Source organism: Bombina bombina, chromosome 6, assembly GCF_027579735.1.
Source record: "Bombina bombina isolate aBomBom1 chromosome 6, aBomBom1.pri, whole genome shotgun sequence".
Taxonomy (NCBI): Eukaryota; Metazoa; Chordata; class Amphibia; order Anura; family Bombinatoridae; genus Bombina; species Bombina bombina.
In genome coordinates, this window is record NC_069504.1 from 659,415,930 (window position 1) to 659,439,194 (window position 23,265).

At 39.6% G+C, this 23,265-nt stretch overlaps 1 protein-coding gene across 1 annotated transcript in view; it reads left to right on the plus strand.

Annotated features, from left to right (window-relative positions):
• STRC (stereocilin) overlaps positions 1 to 23,265 on the plus strand; it is a 149,643-nt gene that overhangs the window by 120,842 nt on the left and 5,536 nt on the right. Inside the window, exons 23-25 of the mRNA XM_053719370.1 lie at positions 5,478 to 5,633; positions 10,572 to 10,714; positions 12,219 to 12,367. Of these exons, the coding sequence (XP_053575345.1) occupies positions 5,478 to 5,633; positions 10,572 to 10,714; positions 12,219 to 12,367 (448 nt within the window). The remainder of the gene's footprint in view (positions 1 to 5,477; positions 5,634 to 10,571; positions 10,715 to 12,218; positions 12,368 to 23,265) is intronic.

A 23,265-nucleotide genomic window follows, 5' to 3' on the forward strand; every position in this document is an offset into this window, starting at 1 on the left:
ACTAGCTGACAATCCTTTCTCAAATCATCTTGGAGAAAAGATAATATCCTGGGAATCCAGACTTTACTCCATGAGTAACCCTTGGATTCATAACAATAAGATATTTACACCATATCTATGTTAAATTTTCCTAGAGACAGGCTTTCATGCCTGTATTAAGGTATCAATGATTGACTCGGAGAAGCCATGCTTTGATAACATCAAGCGTTCAGTCTCCAGGCAGTCCAACTCAGATTAGTTATATTTAGATGGTTGAAAGGACCCTGAGGTAGAGGGTCCTGTCTCAGAAGCAGAGACCGTGGTGGAAAGGATGACATGTCCACCAGATCTGCATACCAGGTCCTGCGTGGTCACGCAGGCGCTGTCAAAAAACGCCAAAGCACTCTCCTGCTTGATCTTGTGCAAACACCTCCGGAGGGAATTCCCACTCCCCCGGATGAAAAGTCTGACGACTTAGAAAATCCGTCTCCCAGTTCTCAACACCTGGGATATGGATAGCTGATAGACAAGAGTGAGTCTCTGTCCAGTGAATTATTTTAAGACTTCTAACATCGCTAGGGAACTTCTGTTCGCCCTTGATGGTTGATGTAAGCCACAGTCGTGATATTGTCCGACTGAAATATGATGTACCTCAGAGTTGCTAACTGAGGCCAAGTCTGAAGAGCATGGAATATCGCTCCCAGTTCCAGAATATTCATTAGAAGGAGGGTCTCCTCCTGAGTCCACTATCCCTGAGCCTTCAGGGAGTTCCAGACTGTATCCCAACCTAAAAGGCTGGCATCTGTTGTAACAATTGTCCCATCTGACCTGCGGAAGGTCATACCCTTGGACAGATGGACTCGAGATAGTCACCAGAGAAGAGAATCTCTGATCTCTTGGTCCAGATTTAACAGGAGAACAAATCTGTGTAATCCCCGTTCCTCTGACTGAGCATGCATAGTTGCAGCGGTCTGAAATGTAGGCGTGCAAACGATACTATGTCCCTTGCCGCTACCATTAAGCCGATTACATTCATGTACTGAGCCACCAAAGGGCGCGGATGGAATGAAGAACACGGCAGAAATTTAGAAACTTTGACAACCTGGACTCCGTCAGGTAAATTTTCATTTCTACAAAATCTATCAGAATCCCTAGGAGGGAAACCCTTGAGATTGGGGATAGAAAACTCTTTTCTTGTTCACTTTCCACCCATGCGATCTCAGAAATGCCAGTACTACGTCCGTATGAGACTTGGCAACTTGGATGTTTGACGCCTGTATCAGGATGTCGTCTAAATAAGGGGCCATTTCTATGCCCCGCGGCCTAAGGACCGCCAAAGCGACCCCAGAACCTCCATAAAGATTCTTGGGGCTGTAGTTAACCCAAAGGAAAGAGCTACAAACTGGTAATGCCTGTCTAGAAAGGCAAACATGAAAAACGATGGTGATCTTTATGCATCGTAATGTGAGGATAAGCATCCTTCAAATCCATTGTAGTCCTCTATTGACTCTCCTGGATCATAGTTAAGATGGTACGAATAGTTTCCAACTTAAATGATGGAATTCTGAGGAACTTGTTTAAGATTTTTAGATCCAAAATAGATCTGAAGGTTCCCTCTCCTTGGGAACCACAAACAGATTTGAGTAAAAACTCTATCCCTGTTCCTCCCCTGGAACTGGATGGGTCTCGTACACAGTGTAAGAATGCCTCTTTCTTTATCCGGTTTGCAGATAATTGTGAAAGGTGAAGTCTCCCCTTTTTTGGGGGGGAAAAGCTTTGAAATCCAGAAGATATCTCTGGGATATAATTTCCAATGCCCAGGGATCCTGGGCCTCTCTCTCTCGCCCACGCCTGGGCGAAAAATAAAAGTCTGCCCCCTACAGGATCCATTACCGGATAGGGAGCCGTTCTACATGCTGTCTTAGAGGCAGCAGCAGGCTCCTTGGCCTGCTTATCTTTGATCCAGGTCCGGTTGTCACCAGACCGTCTTGGACTGAGCAAAAGTTCCCTCTTGATTTGCCTTAGAGGAAATTGATGCCACGTCTGCCTTGAAGTTTCGAAAGGCACGAAAATTAGACTTTTTGGCCCTTGATTTGGACCTGTCCTGAGGAAGGGCATTACCTTTTCCTCCAGTGATATTAGCAATAATCTCCTTCAAACCAGGGCCGAATAGGGTCTGCACCTTGAAGGGAAGTTAAGTAGCTTATTTAGTAAAGTCACGACAGCTGACCATAATATAAGCCATAGCGCTGTGCGCGCCAGCATAGTAAAAACAGAATTCTTAGCCGTTAGTTTAGTCAAAAAAAACAAGGCATCAGAAACAAAGGAATTGGCTAACTTAAGTGCTCTAAGCTGGTCAAGTATTCATCCAATGGAGTCGCTACATGTAAAGCCTCATCCAGAGACTCAAACCAGAACACCGCAGCAGCAGTGACAAAAGCAATGCATGCAAGGGGCTGCAGGATAAAACCTTGTTGAATAAACATTTTCCTAAGGTAACCTTCTAATTTTTTATCCATTGGATCTAAAAAAGCACAACTGTCCTCGACAGGGTAAGTGGTACGCTTAGCTAGAGTAGAAACTCTTCTCTCCACCTTAGGAACTGTCTGCCATAAGTCCCGTGTGGTGGCAACTATTAGAAACATTTTTCTAAAAATAGGAGGGGAAGAGAACGGCACACTTGGTCTATCCCATTCCTTATTAATAATTTTAGTAAACCTCTTTAGGTATTGGAAAAACATCAGTACACACCGGTACTGCATAGTATTTATCCAGTCTACACAATTTCTCTGGCACTGCAATTGTACACAGTCATTCAGAGCAGCTAAAACCTCCCTGAGCAACAAGTGGAGGTTCTCAAGCATACATTTTAATTGTAGAAATATCAGAATCAGGTTAAATCATCTTCCCTGAGTCAAAAATATCACCCACAGACCGAAGCTCCCCCCAGCTTCTGCATATTGTGAGGCAGTATCAGACATGGTTCTTAAAGCGTCTGTATGCTCTGTAACTACCCCCAGAGCTATCTTGCTTTCCTTTAATTTCAGGTAGTCTGACTAATACCGCTGCCAGTGTATTATTCACAACCTTTGCCATGTCTTGTAAAATAAACGCTATGGGCGCCCTTGATGTACTTGCGCCATTTGAGCTTGAGTCCCTGAAGCGGGAGTCGAAGGATCTGACACGTGGGGAGAGTTAGTCGGCATAACTTCCCCTTCGACAGAATCCACTGGTAAAATAAACGCTATGGGCGCCCTTGATGTACTTGGCGCCATTTGAGTGTGAGTCCCTAAAGCGGGAGTCAAAGGGTCTGACACATGGGGAGAGTTAGTCGACATAACTTCCCCCTCGACAGAATCCTCTGGTGATAATGTTTTTAAAGACAAAATGATCTTTATTGTTTAACATGAAATCAGTACATCTGGTACACATTCTAAGATGGGGTTCCACCATGGCTTTTAAACATAATGAACACAGAGCTTCCTCTATGTCAGACATGTTAGACCAGACCAATAATGAGACTAGTAAGCTTGGAAAACACTTTAAATCAAGTTAACAAGCAAATATAAAAAACGTTACTGTGCCTTTAAGAGAAACAAATTTTGTCAAAATTTGAAAAACAGTGAAAAAAGGCAGTAAATCAAACTAAATTTTTACAGTATATGTAATAAGGTAACAGAGCATTGCACCCACTTGCAAATGGATGATTAACCCCTTAATGCAAAAAACAGAACAAAAAAACGACATAGACGTTTTTAAACAGACACAACAAAACTGCCACAGCTGAGCTGTGGATTACCTTCCCTATAAACGATTTTGGAAGTCTTTTTAGCCCTTTAGAGATGTCCTGTAGTATTCATGGGACTGCTAAGGGAATCTGGATGATTCATTTTGTAATTTTAACTGCGCAAAAAAGCGCTAAATTAGGCCCCTCCCACTCATATTACAACAGTGGGAAGCCTCAGTTAACTGTTTCTACAGAATTTAAGCCAGCCATGTGGAAAAATTAGGCCCCAATAAGTTTTATCACCAAACATATGTCAAAAAACGATTAAACATGCCAGCAAAGGTTTTAAAACACATTTTTATAAGAGTATGTATCTCTATTAATAAGCCTGATACCAGTCGCTTTTACTGCATTTAAGGCTATACTAACATTACAGTTTTATCACCAATGTACGTTAAAAAACGATTAAACATGCCAGCAAACGTTTTAAAACACATTTTTATAAGAGTATGCATCTCTATTAATAAGCCTGATACCAGTCTCTATCACTGCATTTAAGGCTTTACTTACATTACTTCGGTATCAGCAGTATTTTCTTAGTCAATTCCATTCCTTAGAAAAATATTTTACTGCACATACCTTATTTGCAGGAAAACCTGCACGCCATTCCCCCTCTGAAGTACCTCACTCCTCAGAATGTGTGAGAACAGCAAATGGATCTTAGTTACTTCTGCTAAGATCATAGAAAAACGCAGGCAGATTCTTCTTCCAAATACTGCCTGAGATAAACAGCACACTCCGGTGCCATTTAAAAATAACAAACTTTTGATTGAAGAAATAAACTAAGTATAAAACACCACAGTCCTCTCACGACCTCCATCTATGTTGAGGGTTGCAAGAGAATGACTGGATATGACATGTGAGGGGAGGAGCTATATAGCAGCTCTGCTTGGGTGATCCTCTTGCAACTTCCTGTTGGGAAGGAGAATATCCCATAAGTAATGGATGATCCGTGGACTGGATACACTTAACAAGAGAAATTGATAATAGAAGTAAATTAGAAAGTTGTTTAAAATTGCATGTTCTATTAGAAATTATCAAAGAAAACTTTTGGGTTTAATATCCCTTAATCTGTTGAAAAGTCTTTTTAAATAGCCATATTATTTATGAAAGCTCATAATACTTTGTAATAAAATAATATAGAAGTCTTGTATCGACTCAACTAGCTTACATTGTTAATTCTTTTAAAGGGCCACTGTAAGTAAATATTTTCTATGCCTGTTACTAACTAACTACCCCAAATACGCTTTTTATCAATAGCATTTCATTAACATATCTCTACCGTATATCAGAAATCTTGTCTGCAAATTTAATTGTTTTCCAAATCCACTCAGTGGGTATCCTTTGCTCTGTACCAATCCGTTTACAATACCTAGGTTTCAAAATGGCGCTTTAAACACAAAGTTATTGGTTTAAGTATTTTGAACACGCAGTGCTGAAAATAATGGGCAGGATAACGTGACATCATCGGCGAATAAAAGATATAACTTTTAGAATGTTATGAAACTTCGTTTTGGAGAAAATATAGGTCAGTAGGTTTTAATTAATGTTTATTAACTTTAATATGTTAGTTGTTTAGCTTAAAAATTATAACAGAAAGTAATCCTTTAATTACGTGTCTGAAATTTATATTAAATATTCTCCTTTAACAAATAAAAGCCATTAAACTGTATTTAGCCATTCTGACACTGTTGCATTCTATATCATATAGCTGTTTGGTCCTGTTAAGAACATGAATATAGTAGAGATACTACAGATCGGCCATTTGTCCTCTTACATGAGTGACAGGGAACTGCAAGACTTGGAGATCTCAGACTGGGGAATTGTGTCTTTTCTGGGCAACATAGAAAGCTGGAGCCTAAAACAGGTTAGTTATAGTTGTATATTTAGAGTACCTTTGAACATAGCTTCACAGGGTTAAATCCATATTATAGCAGTGAATAAAGATGATAAATCAGATAACTAAGGGGTAATTGGAATGATATAACATGACATGGAGCTAATTTAAAGGAACACCAAAGTCTCAATTAAACCTTCATGATTCAAAAAGAACATTTTATTTCCATTATTAAATTGTGCACAGTCTTTTTATATGCACACTCCCTAAGGCGCCAGCTCTCACTGGGCATGTGCAAGAGTTCACATATTCTAGATTGTAAATTCCACAATTCCTCATTTATTTGATAAATGTTGTCCTGTCTCTCAAAAATATTGTATCGTCGTCATACTTTTATCTTATTTACCCATGGACAGCGCTGCAGAATTTGTTGCCACTTAATAAATAAAGTATAATAATAATAATAATATACTTATATGAGCCTGTGATTGGCTGATGTCTGGCATATGGTACAGTAGTCAGGGAATTTAAAGGAAACTTTGACATTTATCTTAAAAAAATTAAATGACTGTTAATTTGATTTTCAAAGTAAGTGATATTACTTTGTCTTTTAAATATGCATTTGTTAATTCAAGTCTTTTGTATAATGGTTCTTTAAGATTTTCATGGTGGGATTAGGCACTGAGAAGAACGTAACCCTAAAATCAGGTTTTCTTGGTTAAACAAGCATCTCTTTGTTCCAGTAAAATTGTGTAATTTACTTAGCTTATTTTCTGGGTTACTGATGCAAATATATATGGTATTTCTTTGCTGTGGTGTGTCCAATAGGTAATGAATGGGGATGGGCGAATGTGCTGAAAGTGTAATTTGTTTGGTAGAGCGAATAGTACTGAGGACATTCGTTTTGGACAATCGAATGTTGATAAGAATAAAAATCCATTAAAATTCGGTAACCAAATGTTATTTCCGGCTTTCTAATGTTACTTTCCTTTTTGAATGTTCATAATTAGATCGAATATCCACATTCAAAATTTCAAATATAGCATTCGATTTAACAAATACTATTCAGAGGTTCAATAGTTCATGTGGTAGGGAAATTAGTAAATTGATACAAAATAGATACAAATATATCAATTTGAATAAAACATTTAAAGGGAGCATTAGAAATACTATGGCCTAGATTTGGAGTTTGGCGGTAGCCGTGAAAACCAGCGTTAAAGGCTCCTAACGCTGGTTTTAGGCTACCGCCGGTATTTGGAGTCATTCAAAAAAGGGTCTAACGCTCACTTTTCAGCCGCGACTTTTCTATACCGCAGATCCCCTTACGTCAATTGCGTATCCTATCTTTTCAATGGGATCTTTCTAACTCTGGTATTTAGAGTCGTGGCTGAAGTGAGCGTTAGAAATCTAACGACAAAACTCCAGCCGCAGAAAAAAGTTCATAAAGCTCTTAACTACTGTGCTCTAAAGTACACTAACACCCATAAACTTCCTATGTACCCCTAAACCGAGCCCCCCCACATCGCCGCCACTCGATTAAATTTTTTTAACCCCTAATCTGCCGACCGCCACCTACGTTATACTTATGTACCCCTAATCTGCTGCCCCTAACACCGCCGACCCCTATATTATATTTATTAACCCCTAATCTGCCCCCCTCAACGTCGCCTCCACCTGCCTACACTTATTAACCCCTAATCTGCCGAGCGGACCGCACCGCTACTATAATAAAGTTATTAACCCCTAATCCGCCTCACTCCCGCCTCAATAACCCTATAATAAATAGTATTAACCCCTAATCTGCCCTCCCTAACACCGCTGACACCTAACTTCAATTATTAACCCCTAATCTGCCGACTGGAGCTCACCGCTATTCTAATAAATGTATTAACCCCTAAAGCTAAGTCTAACCCTAACACTAACACCCCCCTAAATTAAATATAATTTTAATCTAACGAAATTAATTAACTCTTATTAAATAAATTATTCCTATTTAAAGCTAAATACTTACCTGTAAAATAAACCCTAATATAGCTACAATATAAATTATAATTATATTATAGCTATTTTAGGATTAATATTTATTTTACAGGTAACTTTGTATTTATTTTAACCAGGTACAATAGCTATTAAATAGTTAAGAACTATTTAATAGCTAAAATAGTTAAAATAATTACAAATTTACCTGTAAAATAAATCCTAACCTAAGTTACAATTAAACCTAACACTACACTATCAATAAATAAATTAAATACAATTCCTACAAATAAATACAATGAAATAAACTAACTAAAGTACAAAAAATAAAAAAGAATTAAGTTACAAAAAATAAAAAAATATTTACAAACAGATTAATATTACAACAATTTTAAACTAATTACACCTACTCTAAGCCCCCTAATAAAATAACAAAGCCCCCCAAAATAAAAAAAATGCCCTACCCTATTCTAAATTACTAAAGTTCAAAGCTCTTTTACCTTACCAGCCCTGAACAGGGCCCTTTGCGGGGCATGCCCCAAGAAGTTCAGCTCTTTTGCCTGTAAAAAAAAACATACAATACCCTCCCCCAACATTACAACCCACCACCCACATACCCCTAATCTAACCCAAACCCCCCTTAAATAAACCTAACACTAAGCCCCTGAAGATCTTCCTACCTTATCTTCACCATACCAGGTTCACCGATCGATCCAGAAGAGCTCCTCCGATGTCATCAGCCAATCAGCCAATCGGATTGAACTTGATTCTGATTGGCTGATTCCATCAGCCAATCAGAATATTCCTACCTTAATTCCAATTGGCTGATAGAATCCTATCAGCCAATCGGAATTTGAGGGACGCCATCTTGGATGACATCAATTAAAGGAACCGTCATTCGGCAAGTAGGCGTCGGGAGAAGAGGATGTTCCGCGTCGGATGGAAGATGATGGCTCCCGAAGAAAGAAGATTGAAGATGCCGTTGATAGAAGACTTCATCCGGATCATGGACCTCTTCAGCTCCCGCTTGGATGAAGACTTCAGACGGATCATGGACCTCTTCAGCTCCCGCTTGGATGATGACTTCAGCCGGATCATGGACCTCTTCAGCCCCACGCTTGGGCTTGGATCAGGACATCGGAGGAGCTCTTCTGGATCGATCGGTGAACCTGGTATGGTGAAGATAAGGTAGGAAGATCTTCAGGGGCTTAGTGTTAGGTTTATTTAAGGGGGGTTTGGGTTAGATTAGGGGTATGTGGGTGGTGGGTTGTAATGTTGGGGGGGTATTGTATGTTTTATTTTACAGGCAAAAGAGCTGAACTTCTTGTTGCATGCCCCGCAAAGGGCCCTGTTCAGGGCTGGTAAGGTAAAAGAGCTTTGAACTTTAGTAATTTAGAATAGGGTAGGGCATTTTTTTTATTTTGGGGGGCTTTGTTATTTTATTAGGGGGCTTAGAGTAGGTGTAATTAGTTTAAAATTGTTGTAATATATTTCTAATGTTTGTAAATATTTTTTTATTTTTTGTAACTTAGTTCTTTTTTATTTTTTGTACTTTAGTTAGTTTATTTCATTGTATTTATTTGTAGGAATTGTATTTAATTTATTTATTGATAGTGTAGTGTTAGGTTTAATTGTAGGTAATTGTAGGTATTTTATTTAATTTATTTATTGATAGTGTAGTGTTAGGTTTAATTGTAACTTAGGTTAGGATTTATTTTACAGGTAAATTTGTAATTATTTTAACTATTTTAGCTATTAAATAGTTCTTAACTATTTAATAGCTATTGTACCTGGTTAAAATAAATACAAAGTTACCTGTAAAATAAATATTAATCCTAAAATAGCTATAATATAATTATAATTTATATTGTAGCTATATTAGGATTTATTTTACAGGTAAGTATTTAGCTTTAAATAGGAATAATTGATTTAATAAGAGTTAATTAATTTCGTTAGATTAAAATTATATTTAATTTAAGGGGGTGTTAGTGTTAGGGCTAGACTTAGCTTTAGGGGTTAATACATTTATTAGAATAGCGGTGAGCTCCAGTCGGCAGATTAGGGGTTAATGTTTGAAGTTAGGTGTCGGCGATGTTAGGGAGGGCAGATTAGGGGTTAATACTATTTATTATAGGGTTATTGAGGCGGATTAGGGGTTAATAACTTTATTATAATAGCGGTGCGGTCCAGTCGGCAGATTAGGGGTTAATAAGTGTAGGCAGGTGGAGGTGACGTTGTGGGGGGCAGATTAGGGGTTAATAAATATAATATAGGGGTCGGCGGTGTTAGGGGCAGCAGATTAGGGGTACATAGGGATAATGTAAGTAGCGGCGGTTTACGGAGCGGCAGATTAGGGGTTAAAAATAATATACAGGGGTCAGCGATAGCGGGGGCGGCAGAATAGGGGTTAATAAGTGTAAGGTTAGGGGTGTTTAGACTCGGGGTACATGTTAGAGTGTTAGGTGCAGACGTAGGAAGTGTTTCCCCATAGGAAACAATGGGGCTGCGTTAGGAGCTGAACGCGGCTTTTTTGCAGGTGTTAGGTTTTTTTTCAGCTCAAACAGCCCCATTGTTTCCTATGGGGGAATCGTGCACAAGCACGTTTTTGAGGCTGGCCGCGTCCGTAAGCAACTCTGGTATCAAGAGTTGAAGTTGCGTTAAATATGCTCTACGCTCCTTTTTTGGAGCCTAACGCAGCCATTCTGTGGACTCTCAATACCAGAGTTATTTTAAAGGTGCGGCCAGAAAAAAGCCAGCGTTAGATACGCGGGTCGTTACCGACAAAACTCTAAATCTAGCCGTATTATATTAAATGAATATTAGAATGCTGTACAAACATTCAAAATTCGAAATGAACAATTAAATGAGTTAAAATTTGTTTAATTTTTGGAATGTTGTGAAGCATTTGCCCATTCCTAGAATTGAATTGTGCTTCAAGATAATAAGGTGGTTACTGCTGACTTAGATTACCCACAATGCTTTTCTCCACAGATGAAGACGCTAGTCACTAGTATTCTTCGAAAGCACAAGAAAACAGCATCTGACCTAGATCTGACTGATATCACAGCCCTTGGGAACCTCCTCTGTGGGCTGGGGGTAGAGGAGCTAAAGACCATAAACAAGCAGGAGTTTAGGTTGGTCTGTGTGATTATTACTGCCAGAATCAAGGTTACAAACAGTAAACATTGCATTATAAGCAATAATAATGATTCCACATTGCCTCTTTCTTTGTTAAAAGGGTTACATTTCTAATATGGTCATTACAGTAGATATTATTGATTTAGTTATACCCAATTCAACATTAGAATAAAATCAGCTTCTATGTTAATACATATTTGTTTGTTATATATTATAAACAAGGCTTTGTAGTTTCAGTCCTTAAAAATTGTAATTATATGTAGTAAAAAAATTGCAATATATTTTATTATTTACTTTGCTCCCACTTTGATTTAATTCTGAAAATTAAGAGTTTTCCCATTTTGAGAACTGGTAGTGGACATTGCAGGCTGTACAAGCCCAACCTTGTCTTATATCTGTCCCTAATTGGCTTCCGTAAAGATGACAATAAAAACTGACAAACAACGGTGAGTTTGCTGACATAATGATCGCTGCTAGCCTTGGCTACTCCAGTAAAATATCCACATTGGCTCCTACCAAGATGATGGATGGAGTTTTACTATTAAAAACAGATGCCGCAAACATGGTGATAACGCATTTCAAACATTTTCATACTCACTTAGTATATTAGTTTATAGCAAGACTTCAGGAAAATTTTGTACTTAGAAGGTGTTCACTGGCACAAATATGGTGGGGTAAAAAAATGATCCCTGCTTGAGCACAGGTGAGTAAGTCAGTATCAGTGTGGTTATTCATCAAGCTGAGTGATGCTGAAAAGGTCATGCTAGTTGTGAATTTCTATTCTCTCAATATATATACCATATAAAGAAGAAGTGCATATGCAGGGTTCCCATAAAGCCCTTGCATTATTTGAATGTTTTGTAAACATACACAAGATAATAACAATACCATTAGTATATACCATCTGCATTTGCTTTTATTTTATATAGAAGTGAGTTTATTCATACCTATTTCCAGACCACAAACATATATCTAATTAAAGTTTGAGCATACAGTTTTAAAAAAACTTTCTGATTTACTTCTATTTTTCTTATTTGTTTCATTCTATTGGTACCTTTTGTTGAAGTAGAAGCAATGCACTACTGGGAGCTAGCTGATCACATCATGTGATCAAATAAGAACAGACACCAATCAGCAGCTAGCTCCCAGTAGTGCATTGCTGCTCCTGAGCCTGCCTAGGTAAGATTTTCAACAATAGATACCAAGAGAATTAAGTAAATTAGATAACAGAAGTAAAACGGAAAGTTGTTTTAAATGGTATGCTCTATCTGAATCATGAAAGCATATTGTTGGGTTTCATTTCCCTTTAAGAAGAACCTATACATTTATTAGTACAGTTTGTTAAACTGTACAGGGCAGACTTGACCTGCCAGAAAGGTGCCTCTGTGGCACTGGCTTATGAGAAACCTGACTCTGGTTGTATGTATACTATATAACTAAAAGTGACATCATTTGTGTAGAATGGATATAACTAAATAGTTCTTCTTATCTCTCATACAGCCAGGCAGCCGTGTTTGCAGGTTCCCTGAAACTAAAATGCTCAGAAGCTCAGTTGGAAACTATGGCCGAGCTCTTAACATCCGGCTCAGCATTTGGCACTGTTAGCAGATGGGGGCCAGAGATTTTTACGGAGATTGGAACTCTTGCAGGTGAAGATGCTTTCTTAGTTCATGCTAATATTATATTTATATTAATATATAGACAGAAGCAAATGTGTACAATCAGGATTAATAAAACATACATTAAAGCAGCGGTTCCCAAAGTGGGCGGTACTGCCCCCTGTGGATGGTGGGATTACTGAGGTATTTGTAGAGTGGGATTTATCAGGTATTTGTAGAGCGCCAACAGATTCTGCATTAGAGATAGAAGCTTGCATTCTTTGTTTTGACAGTGCTGTTCATTAGCATGGAGTATTAACATTAACTGCACAGTTAAGAATTATTGTGTAGCAGCAGGAAACACAATAAAGTCCTGTTGTGCTTGTCTGAGTAGCTTTGTACACAGCCAACCATCTAAGGTTATTATGTCTTCTGTCATTAGAAATAATCTGGTGGTGCACTACATTACACTTTAGTAAGTAGAATACACTTTCTATAAAGTTGTTTATTGGTGAAGTAGTATAACTATGCTCCAAGCAAATAAATCAACTGCAGATCTAACTATGGCAATTTAAGACCCCTGCTAAGTAACACGAAACCACAGATTGAGTATTAATGGAATAATAGGCAGATAGCATTTGTGTCTGATAATGTTGCCCAGTGGGTAATTTCTGTGCGTTCTGCCCAATGTTGCATTAAAAAATGTTTTGGAGTGCTCATAAATAATTTAAAAATTGTTGCACTGGGTTTATCAAGTCCTTTTAGCTGTGGAATTTGGTAAGTGAAAAATGGCTGGTCAGCCAAACAGGATTGGCATATGTTAAGCATGGGCCATTGTTCAACAGACTGATAATAAAAAAAAAACAATAAAAATGGCTGACTGTGATTGCAATGGTATTGAAAAGGGCTCATCTGCAGTCATTAATGTAATGATAATTATCAACAATAGATTGTAACCAACCCTTATGTTTTTTAATTTTGCAAAGAGGTTAAACAATTAGGTAAGTTCCACTTGGGACCCACAATCATTTCAGCTCCCAAGCAGAACACCACTGGTAATTGACATGTCATTGTTCCTTATTGGTCCTGAACTCAAAGTTCTATCATTCTTTCCCTTCTTCCTCTATTTATTTTACATGTAAATTGTGGGTTTTAACAAGAGAAACCTAGGAACACCCAAGCTATATGCTGCAAGTCTCAGAGAAAGGCATCTAATACACATCCATTAAATATCCCAAACTTAAAGGCTAAGCAGACTTTTAAAAAATATATATATATATTTTCCAACGTTCATTTTTCAAACTTCCCTGGGGTTGTAGAGTTTGCCCTAGGATGACCCTGTACATCTGGGCCATATAGATATAAACTTCAAAGGCCTAAACTATTTCGAAAAAAAAAGTAAATCTAGATTTTACTAATAAGATGATATCTGTACATACTGTAGGTTTGTTATGTGTCCTTGTATTTTATTTATACATTTCTTACCCGTGACTTCCTTGTTTACTTCCTCTTGCTCCTCTCTAAATTGTTACAGTTTAGTGTTAAGTTTATAATATGACAGTGGCCACCAGAGATCACCAGATGGAATCATGGAAGGGTGACAATAATTTATTTAGCTTTAAATCTGACACCCTAGGACTGGATCTCATCAGAATGTATATAAATATTGTCAGGGTTTTTTCCCTGTTGTTTGCCATGTGCTGCTGGCAGCCATTTTACTCACCTCTCTTCCTGACTATGGTGCATTGTGGGCGATGCTGCTCATTTCCTACACTTCCTTTAATGGCCAAACTGGTGTGCATCATCCATGTGAGACAGGATGCAATCTCAGAATTGTGATGTCATCACTTATTATTTAAAGGGCCTCTGTTCAGTATGCTTTGCCTTTGCGTCGTCTCAGACCTGTTTGTGAGAGTTCCTGTGTATTACCTGGCTGCCTGACGTCCTTCCTGGTTCCTGATCCCTGGCTTTTTCCTGACTCTACTGTTTTCCTTGTTCCTGATTCCGGCTCGTCTGACTATTCGCTTTGGCTCCTGACTTGGCTCATCTGACTACCAGCTCTGGTTTTGACTCCTGGCTTGTTATTTGACTTGTGGACTTTTTATTATTTTTTGCTATGAATAAAGGTGTGATTATTTTTGCACTTCTCGTCTCAGTCTGATTCCTGGCATTCTGACACATATAGGGCCAGATTACAAATGATGCGTTAACAGTTACGCTCAAGCAATAAGGGGTTTATTTCAGATGTTTGCATAAGGTTTCCCGGTTGTATTACAAGTTGAAAAACAAATGTGCAATTGTGCAATGCCACCTCCTGCTCACTGGTGACCTATTGGCCACTAGCAGGGGCTGTTAATCATCCCATCGTATCAGAACGGGAGGATTTCAATCCGCCACCTAAAAGGTGGCAGACAGGTTAAAGAGCGACGGTTTTATGACCGCTGCTTCTTAATTTCCGTTTCAGGATGGGCCTCCGAAGCAGCATATGCTGCTTGATAAATGGAGCCCATATATTTTTAAAGGTGTCAAATCATTGGCACAGGGAATGTTGAATTGTCTATGTAAGAAATTGATCCATGTAAGTAATGAATGAACAGGGAGTATAAGATTATAGTTTTTCCACACATGTATGTGAGTGTGTGTGTTAAAAAGCTTCAAGGGAAAGGGATAAATATTTTCTGGAAGTGAATGACTGACATACATTTACATTAGAGAACAAAAGTTACTAGTCCAGAGGGAAAAAGTTCCTAGCCCACTTAGGGCTAGGTTACGAATGGCACGCTAACTGTTGCGTTTGTCAGGGTTTTTCCCTGCTTTGTTTGTCATGTGCTGCTGGCAGCCATTTTACTCACCTCTCTTGCTGAATCTGGTGCATAGTGTGTGATGAAGCTCATTTCCTGCACGCCCTTTTATTGCCAGACTGGTGTACATCATCCATGTGAGACAGGTTGCGGTCTCAGAATTGTGATGTCATCACTTATTATTTAAAGGGCCTCTGTTCAGTATGCTTTGCCCTTGCGTTGTCTCAGACCTGTTTGTGAGTTCCAGTTCCTGTGTATTACCTGGCTGTCAAACGTCTCTCCTGGTTCCTGATACCTGGCTTGTTCCTAACTCTGTTGTTCTCCTTGTTCCTGATTCCGGCTCGTCTGACTACTCGCTTTGTAGTTATTTGACTTGTGGACTTTTTATTATTTTTTGCTATTAATAAAGGTGTGATTATTTTTGCACTTCTCATCTCAGTCTGATTCCTGGCACCCTGACATTACGCAAGGGACATGAATCCTGATGGTGCTAATAATCCACCTTTACCTACCATCATTTCCAGGATGGATGAACAGGATTACCGCTTGGATCAATTTGCACTAGCCCTGCAAACCCTGCTGACTCACACTGCACATTTGGACCAAAGTATCCCGCAAGTTATGGCTGCTCCTGTTTCCGCTGCTGCACCTAGTCCTACCAGGATGTCCGGTTCTGCACCTCTACCTCAGCGATATGGAGGTGATCCTATTCAGTGCAGAGGATCTTTGAACCAGGTGGGCATTTACTTTGAGATGTTACCTCAGGCGTTTCCCTCTGACAGAGCTAAGGTGGGATTTCTCATCTCGTTACTCTCTGACACAGCTCTTACCTGGGCTAATCCCTTGTGGGAGACTAATAAACCTGTGATTTCAAATAACCCTGAATTTGTGGCCTCCTTTCAAAGGGTATTTAATGTTCCAGCTTGCTCCTCCTCTGCTACTAAACGACTCATGTCCATTCAGCAAGCTACAAGATCTGTTGCTTAGTATGCCATTGAGTTCTGTATGCTTGCCGCAGAGGTAGGTTGGAACAATGAAGCCCTTGTTGTCGCCTTCTTTCACGGGCTCTCTGATGCGATTAAAGACGAAGCTGCTGCCAGAGATTTACCAGAGGATCTCGAGGCATTGGTGTCTTTTTTTATCCTAATTGAAATCAGACTCAGAGAAAGGCCCTCTTTCAAGGAGCGCTTGCGGAAGCCTCTTGTCCGTTGTCTCCTACGTGTTCGTTCCCACCCATGCCTCCCTCTCCTCCCATGCCTCCTGGCCCTGGGTCACCAGGTACTGCTGAGCCGATGCAGTTGGGATTCACGTGTCTCTCCGCAGCGGAGAGGGCCTTTAGGAGGAGGGAGGGGCTCTGCCTCTATAGTGGGTTACAGGGCCACTTTTTGAAGTCTTGTCCTACACGGCCGGAAAAATGCTCACACCTAAGGTCCTGTCGGGGGCAGACCTTGGGTGGTTTATCCTCGTCCCCGGAACTGCTAAAGGAGAAACCTTTGGTCATGGTTGTCCTTTCCTGGGTAGACTACTCCATAGTCACCCAGGCTCTTGTTGACTCCGGTGCTGTGGGCTATTTAATTGACAGTGCTTTTGTATCAAAGCACTCCATTCCTGTTTTGCCTCGGTCCGTTCTGCTTGCTATTGATGGCAGGCCACTTAAGCCCGCACTTGTTACTCACGCAACCGCTCTGTTATCCATGGCTGTTGGGGCTCTCCATTTTGAAACCCTCCAGTTCCAGGTGATACATTCTCTGCATTTTCCAGTTGTTCTGGGTTATCCAAAAGCACAATCTCAGTCTCGACTGGCGCAGGTCCGAAATTTTGTCGTGGTCTCCGCAATGTATTTCCACTTGTCTTCGGAAACCAGTTAAAGTCTTGTGCATTTCTTTGGTATCTCAATTGCCACTTCTTCTGTATCTCAATTGCCAGAGGAGTACCGAGAGTTCCTAGACGTTTTTGACAAGGTGCGTGCTGGTACGTTGCCTCCTCACCGGTCTACCGATTGTGCCATAGACCTGCAACCCAGAGCCATTCCTCCTCGGGCCGGGTTTACCCTCTGTCTGTTGTGGAGAATTGTGCTATGCAGGAGTATGTTGCCGATGCTCTGTCACGGGGGATCATCCGCAAATCCTGCTCTCCTGCAGGGGCTGTCTTCTTCTTTGTGAAGAAAAAGGGTAGCGAGTTTAGACCATGCATCGATTATAAGGGTCTTAATCGTCTTACCCTATTCTGCTCATTACGGAACTCTTTGACCGTCTCAAGGGAGCTACGGTCGTTTCTAAACTTGATTTGAGAGGAGTGTACAATCTCATTAGGATTAAGGAGGGTCACAAATGGAAAACAGCATTTAACACCATGAGCGGGCATTATGAATATCTTGTTATGCCCTTTGGCCTATGTAATGCTCCTGCTGTTTTCCAGGAGTTTGTTAATGATGTCCTATGAGATATACAGAAAACTAATGAGGGAAGATCCCCCAAGATTAGAGCTGCACTAATAGCACTCAAAGCTTGGACTTGGGAGCAATGACAAACTGAAAAAAGTAAAATATAACTTTTAATAGGTTCACTTTAAACATAGGGACCCAGTGTGTGAAAACACATAAAAACAACTAGAGACTTTATTGACAAAATTCCTGTTTATTAAAAATTATTGCCTTTGGAATAATATAAGTCAAGTAGGAATTAGCATCTAGGGGATAAATCTACTATATATTCACTGTGAAGGCATGATCTGAGTGTCTTTACAGAATTATATAACTCAACTACAGGAAGCTAGGGAAGAGCCTACAAGGAAAGATATATGTGGATATCATATACTGATGAAATTATCAATGTTTATTCAGTTAAGATTGAACAGATAGAGGATAGTGTACTGGATGATAATAACCCAAATGTGGTGTGAGATCATCAGTGTAATGCTTCAACACATGAAATTAACGATTGTTCTATATAGGGTTCTTTGTTTCCACATATCCTCATGTCCATTAATTTCCTTGTACTACACAATGTTTATACAGTATGCTATTTCAAGCCCTGAGAATGTGGATTAAAATGTATATCGTTTTTTATTTTGTATTTATCCACATGCCCTCCTATCCATTAGTTTCCTTGTAACATAGAGCTATTACACATTGTGTTATCTACAGGTTACCTACATACATTGATTATGTTCTTTGGCACCTTATAGTATAGACTGGGAAATATATATATATAAATATATAGTCTTCCTGTGCTCATTAACAAACGATTATAATAGTGCTGATAAATTGGGGTATTTAATAAAAGGATTGATATAGAATTGTGTGTTAATCTAATTCATTGTAGTGTTATATAACACTGGTTTATGTCTATGAAGTTAGATAATAAATACTTAATTACACACACTGTATCACTTCATTAACAGTTATTATAAATAACCACCTTTATGTTATAATTTGAATATCAAGTACGCCATAGTATTAGGATAGTAACTAGTAATTGGATATTTGAAGATCACGAGACATGTTGTCCGTTCCCTTAATCTAGTGAAACTCTAAATAGTTTTCATTCCTTATGTACATAAATGGCTTTTAATCATATGGTAGCGCACTATCTGTATTGACTAATTTCAGAAATATAACTGTCAGTAAGTATCAAGTTGGTCCCCCAGGAATAACATTCCGAAATAGCCACTAATCTCCTCTCCTCTCTGACCGCTGGTATAACAAATTTCACAGTGGCGTCAGAGTTACCAGCTGTAATAGCTTTGCACGAAGTTGCAGCATGTATAATCACTCTGATATAGTAAAGAGATTACAGCGTACGCTACTTAAGTACTTATATAAGGTAGTGCTATTGTACATATCACTGAATATATTTGTAGATGTTAGCAATTCTAATTGACGGTTATAAAATATAAGCCGTACTATTTAAAGATAAATACCGCCAGTGCGGTCAACAAGTCTAAAGTTTTAAGTTTAAAAAGGTGGAGCTCCCGTGTGCTCCTAACCCCCTCAGATATGAGATATGTTGCAACAGTGTGTTGTGGTGTATTTAGACGACATCCTCATACACTCACCCACAGTTGAGGCTCATCGTTCTGATGTTACACGGGTTCTTCAGAGACTACATGAGAACGGCTTGTTTTGTAAACTCAAAAAATGTGAGTTCTTCAGACTTAAGTAACCTCACTAGGTTATGTTATCTCCGTTGCAGAGTTCTCCATGGATCTTGACAAGTTGTCTGCAGTTCTGCAGTAGCCTCGCCCAGTTGGTCTTCGGTCTATTCAATGTTTTTTGGGGTTCTCCAATTACTATAGAAAGTTTATTAAAAACTTTTCTTCCTTGGTCAAACCTATCACAGACATGACCCATAAAGAGAATGATCCACTTCATTGGTCACCTACTGCCATTAAGGCCTTTGATAGTCTTAAGACTGCCTTTGCTGCCGCTCCAGTTCTGGCTCATCCTAACCCTGTCCTGCCTTTTGTTCTTGAGGTTGATGCATCTGAGACTGGAGTAGGTGCCCTCTGGTCTCAACATCCTACGTCTGACGGTTCCTTGCATCCGTGCGGTTTCTTCTCTAAGAAATTGTCTCCAGCGGAGTGCAATTATGAAATTGGCGACAGGGAATTACTGGCCATAATTTTGGCACTCAAGGAATGGAGGCATCTTCTCGAGGGTACTAGCATACCAATGCTCATTCTTACTGACCACAAGAATTTAACTTATCAATCTGAAGCAAAACGTTTGTCGCCCCGACAGGCCAGATGGGCGCTATTTTTGTCTCGGTGTAATTATGTGGTCTCTTACCTGCCTGGTAGTAAGAATGTTAGGGCTGATGCCCTCTTTCGACAATTTTCGCCTCTGTCCAAGGAGGAGTCTGTACTTACTCCAGTTATACCTCCTGACCATATTTTGGCTACCATATGTACTAATTTGACTTCTCCCTTGGGGGAGGAGATCCTGGCTGCACAATCCAATGCACCTCCTGAGAAACCTAGTGGTAAGTGTTTTGTTCCTGAGAAGCTTCGAACTAAACTTTTGCACACTTACCACTATCCTAAAGCCGCAAGTCACCCAGACAAGAACCAAATGATTTAGTCTGTCACTCGACAATTCTGGTGGCCAGGTCTTCGTTCTGATGTTGCTGCGTATGTTGCCTCCTGCTCAGTTTGTGCACAGAATAAGACTCCTCGACGTCTTCCTGTGAGTCTTCTTCAACCTTTTGCTAATGTTGAGCGTAACTGGACACATCTTTCCATTGACTTCATTATTGAGCTCCTTGTTTCCAATGGCAATACTGTTATCCTTATGGTGGTTGACCTTTTTTCTAAAATGTCACATTGCATTCCCTTGAAGAAGCTGCCTACGCTCAGGAGCTTGCTTCAATTTTTGCCCGAGAGGTCTTCCGTTTACATGGGTTATCCAAGGAGATAGCGTCGGACCGGGGTAGCCAGTTTGTCTCCAGATTTTGGCGTTCCTTTTGTGCTCAAATGGGGATCCAGCTTTCCTTTTCCTCGGCATATCACCCTCAATCCAATGGGGCTGCGGAACGGTCTAATCATACTCTGGAACAGTTCCTCCGTTGCTATGTCTCAGATCACCACAATAATTTGTCTAAACTGTTACCTTGGGCAGAGTTTGCTCGTAATAGTGCTATTTATGCTTCCTCCGTTCATGGGGAAATATGGGTTTCAACCATCCTTGTTGCCTGATTCATTCATGTCTCAGGGTATTTTCCAGCTTTCATCTCCGGCAACTCCGTTCCACGTGGGTGCAGATTCAGGATTGCCATCATCGTTCTATGCAATGCCAAAAGTTCCACGCTGATCATAGGCATCTGCTCGTGCCTTCCTACCAGGTTGGTGAGAGGGTTTGGCTGTCCTCCCGCAACTTGAACCTTTGTGTGCCTTCCAATAAACTGGTTCCCTGTTATGTTGGTCCTTTTTGAATACTCCAACGGGTCAATCCTGTGGCCTACGCTCTTGACCTTCCTCCTGCAATGCGCATCTCCAATGTTTTTCATGTCTCCCTCTTGAAACCATTGGTTTGTAATCGGTTTACCACTGTGTTGCCTCGTCCTCATCCTATCTTTGTTGACAACCATGAAGAATATGAGGTCAGCAGCATTATTGGCTCTCGTATATCCAGGGGCCACGTACAATATTTGGTTCACTGGAGGGGCTACGGTCCGGAGGAGCGTTATTGGGTTCCCTCCTCTGATGTTCATGCTCCCGCCCTTCTCCATGCCTTCCATGCCCATTTCCCCAATAAGCCTTTTGTCCTCCCGTGGGGGAGGGGTCGTTTGCCATGTGCTGCTGGCAGCCATTTTACTCACCTCTCTTGCTGACTCTGGTGCATAGTGTGTGATGCTGCTCATTTCCTGCATGCCATTTTATGGCCAGACTGGTGTACATCATACATGTGAGACAGGTTGCAGTCTCAGAATTGTGATGTCATCACTTATTATTTAAAGGGCCTCTGTTCAGTATGCTTTGCCCTTGCATTGTCTCAGACCTGTTTGTGAGTTCCAGTTCCTGTGTATTACCTGTCTGTTTGACGCCCCTCCTGGTTACTGATCCCTGGCTTGTTCCTGACTCTGCTGTTCTCCTTGTTCCTGATTCTGGCTTGTCTGACTAGATGGGCCTTCTGGATCTTGTCTGCTGTCTATATGTACATTTTAACGTGTCTCTTGTATATGGTATTATGATGGCCATCACACCTACTGATGTTCCTTATGGTATTACTAGATATTGATGATGGGATAATACATGGCTCGACAAACCCAGGCAACAGGAAGGCACTCGCTCCTAGAATTTTACCCCTTGTTTCTAACTTTTCCCATATATCTATATACAAATACCACTGTCTGGCTCCTAAAAGTATGGCTGGCTCTTAAATTTTAAACAGATATGTCAAGCCATGGGATAATATCTAAACAGACATGGCATTCATTTTCACATGAATGTAAAAAAAAAAACTATTAATCTTTCCATATTTGTTGTATTCTTCTTAAAACGATAAGGGAGCAGCCCCAAATGAACGAGTGCATGTGACAATAACATTTTAATTAATTGATTTATGCAGTTAAAACTAATACTCTTGAGGCAGAAAAGATTTAAAAAGTTCAAACTGATACAATTTATACAAAAAAGACTTCAAGTTTCAAAATGTACACTATAAAATAATTATTTAGCAATGTCATTGTCAGATGGTTGATTCCAGATTTAGCTAAAAGGCATGTAAGTTTCACGTTTGCCCTTGGGTAATCTTAACCCCAATAAAAAAAACATAAAAAAACAATCTTTTTTTGTTCTGCTGTTGTCTTGTGCCACTAGCACTTGCTACTACTTTTTAACGTTATTAAAGGGACAGTCTACTCAAAATTAAACTTTCAGGATTTAGATAGGGCATGCAATTTTAAACAACTTTCCAATTACTTTTATAATCAAATTTGTTTTGTTCACTTGGAATTATTTGTTGAAAGCTAAACCTAGGTAGGCTCATATGCTAATTTCTAAGTAGTTGAAGGCTGCCTCTTATTTCAGTGCATCTTGACAGTTTTTTATAACTAGATAGTGCTAGCTCATGTTTGCCATATAGATAACATTGTGCTCACTCCCATGGAGTTATGATTGGCCTAAATACAGCCTGTAGAGGCTTAGATACACGGTAATCACAGAGATAAAAAGTATATTAATATAACTGTGTTGGTTATGCAAAACTGGGGAATGGGTAATAAAGAGATTATCTATCTTTTTAAACAATAACAAGTCTCTTTAAAGTTTAAAGGCACAGTGAACACTAAAATTGTTATTGTTAAAAAAGATAGATAACGCCTTTACTACCCATTCCCAAGCTTTGCACAACCAACATTGTTAGATTAATATACTTTCTAAGCCACTATAGACAGCCTCTTAATCACATGCTTTTTTATTTGCTTTTCACAACAGGAGACTGTTAGTTCATGTGGGCCATATAGATAACATTGTGCTCACACCCGTGGGTTCTGCACAGCACAGCTAAAATGTAAGTCAATAGATAATAAATAAATAAGTCATGTGATCAGGGGGCTGTCAGAAGAGGCTTAGATACAAGATAATCACAGAGGTAAAAAGTATATTAATATAACTGTGTTGGTTTTGCAAAACTGGGGAATGGGTAATAAA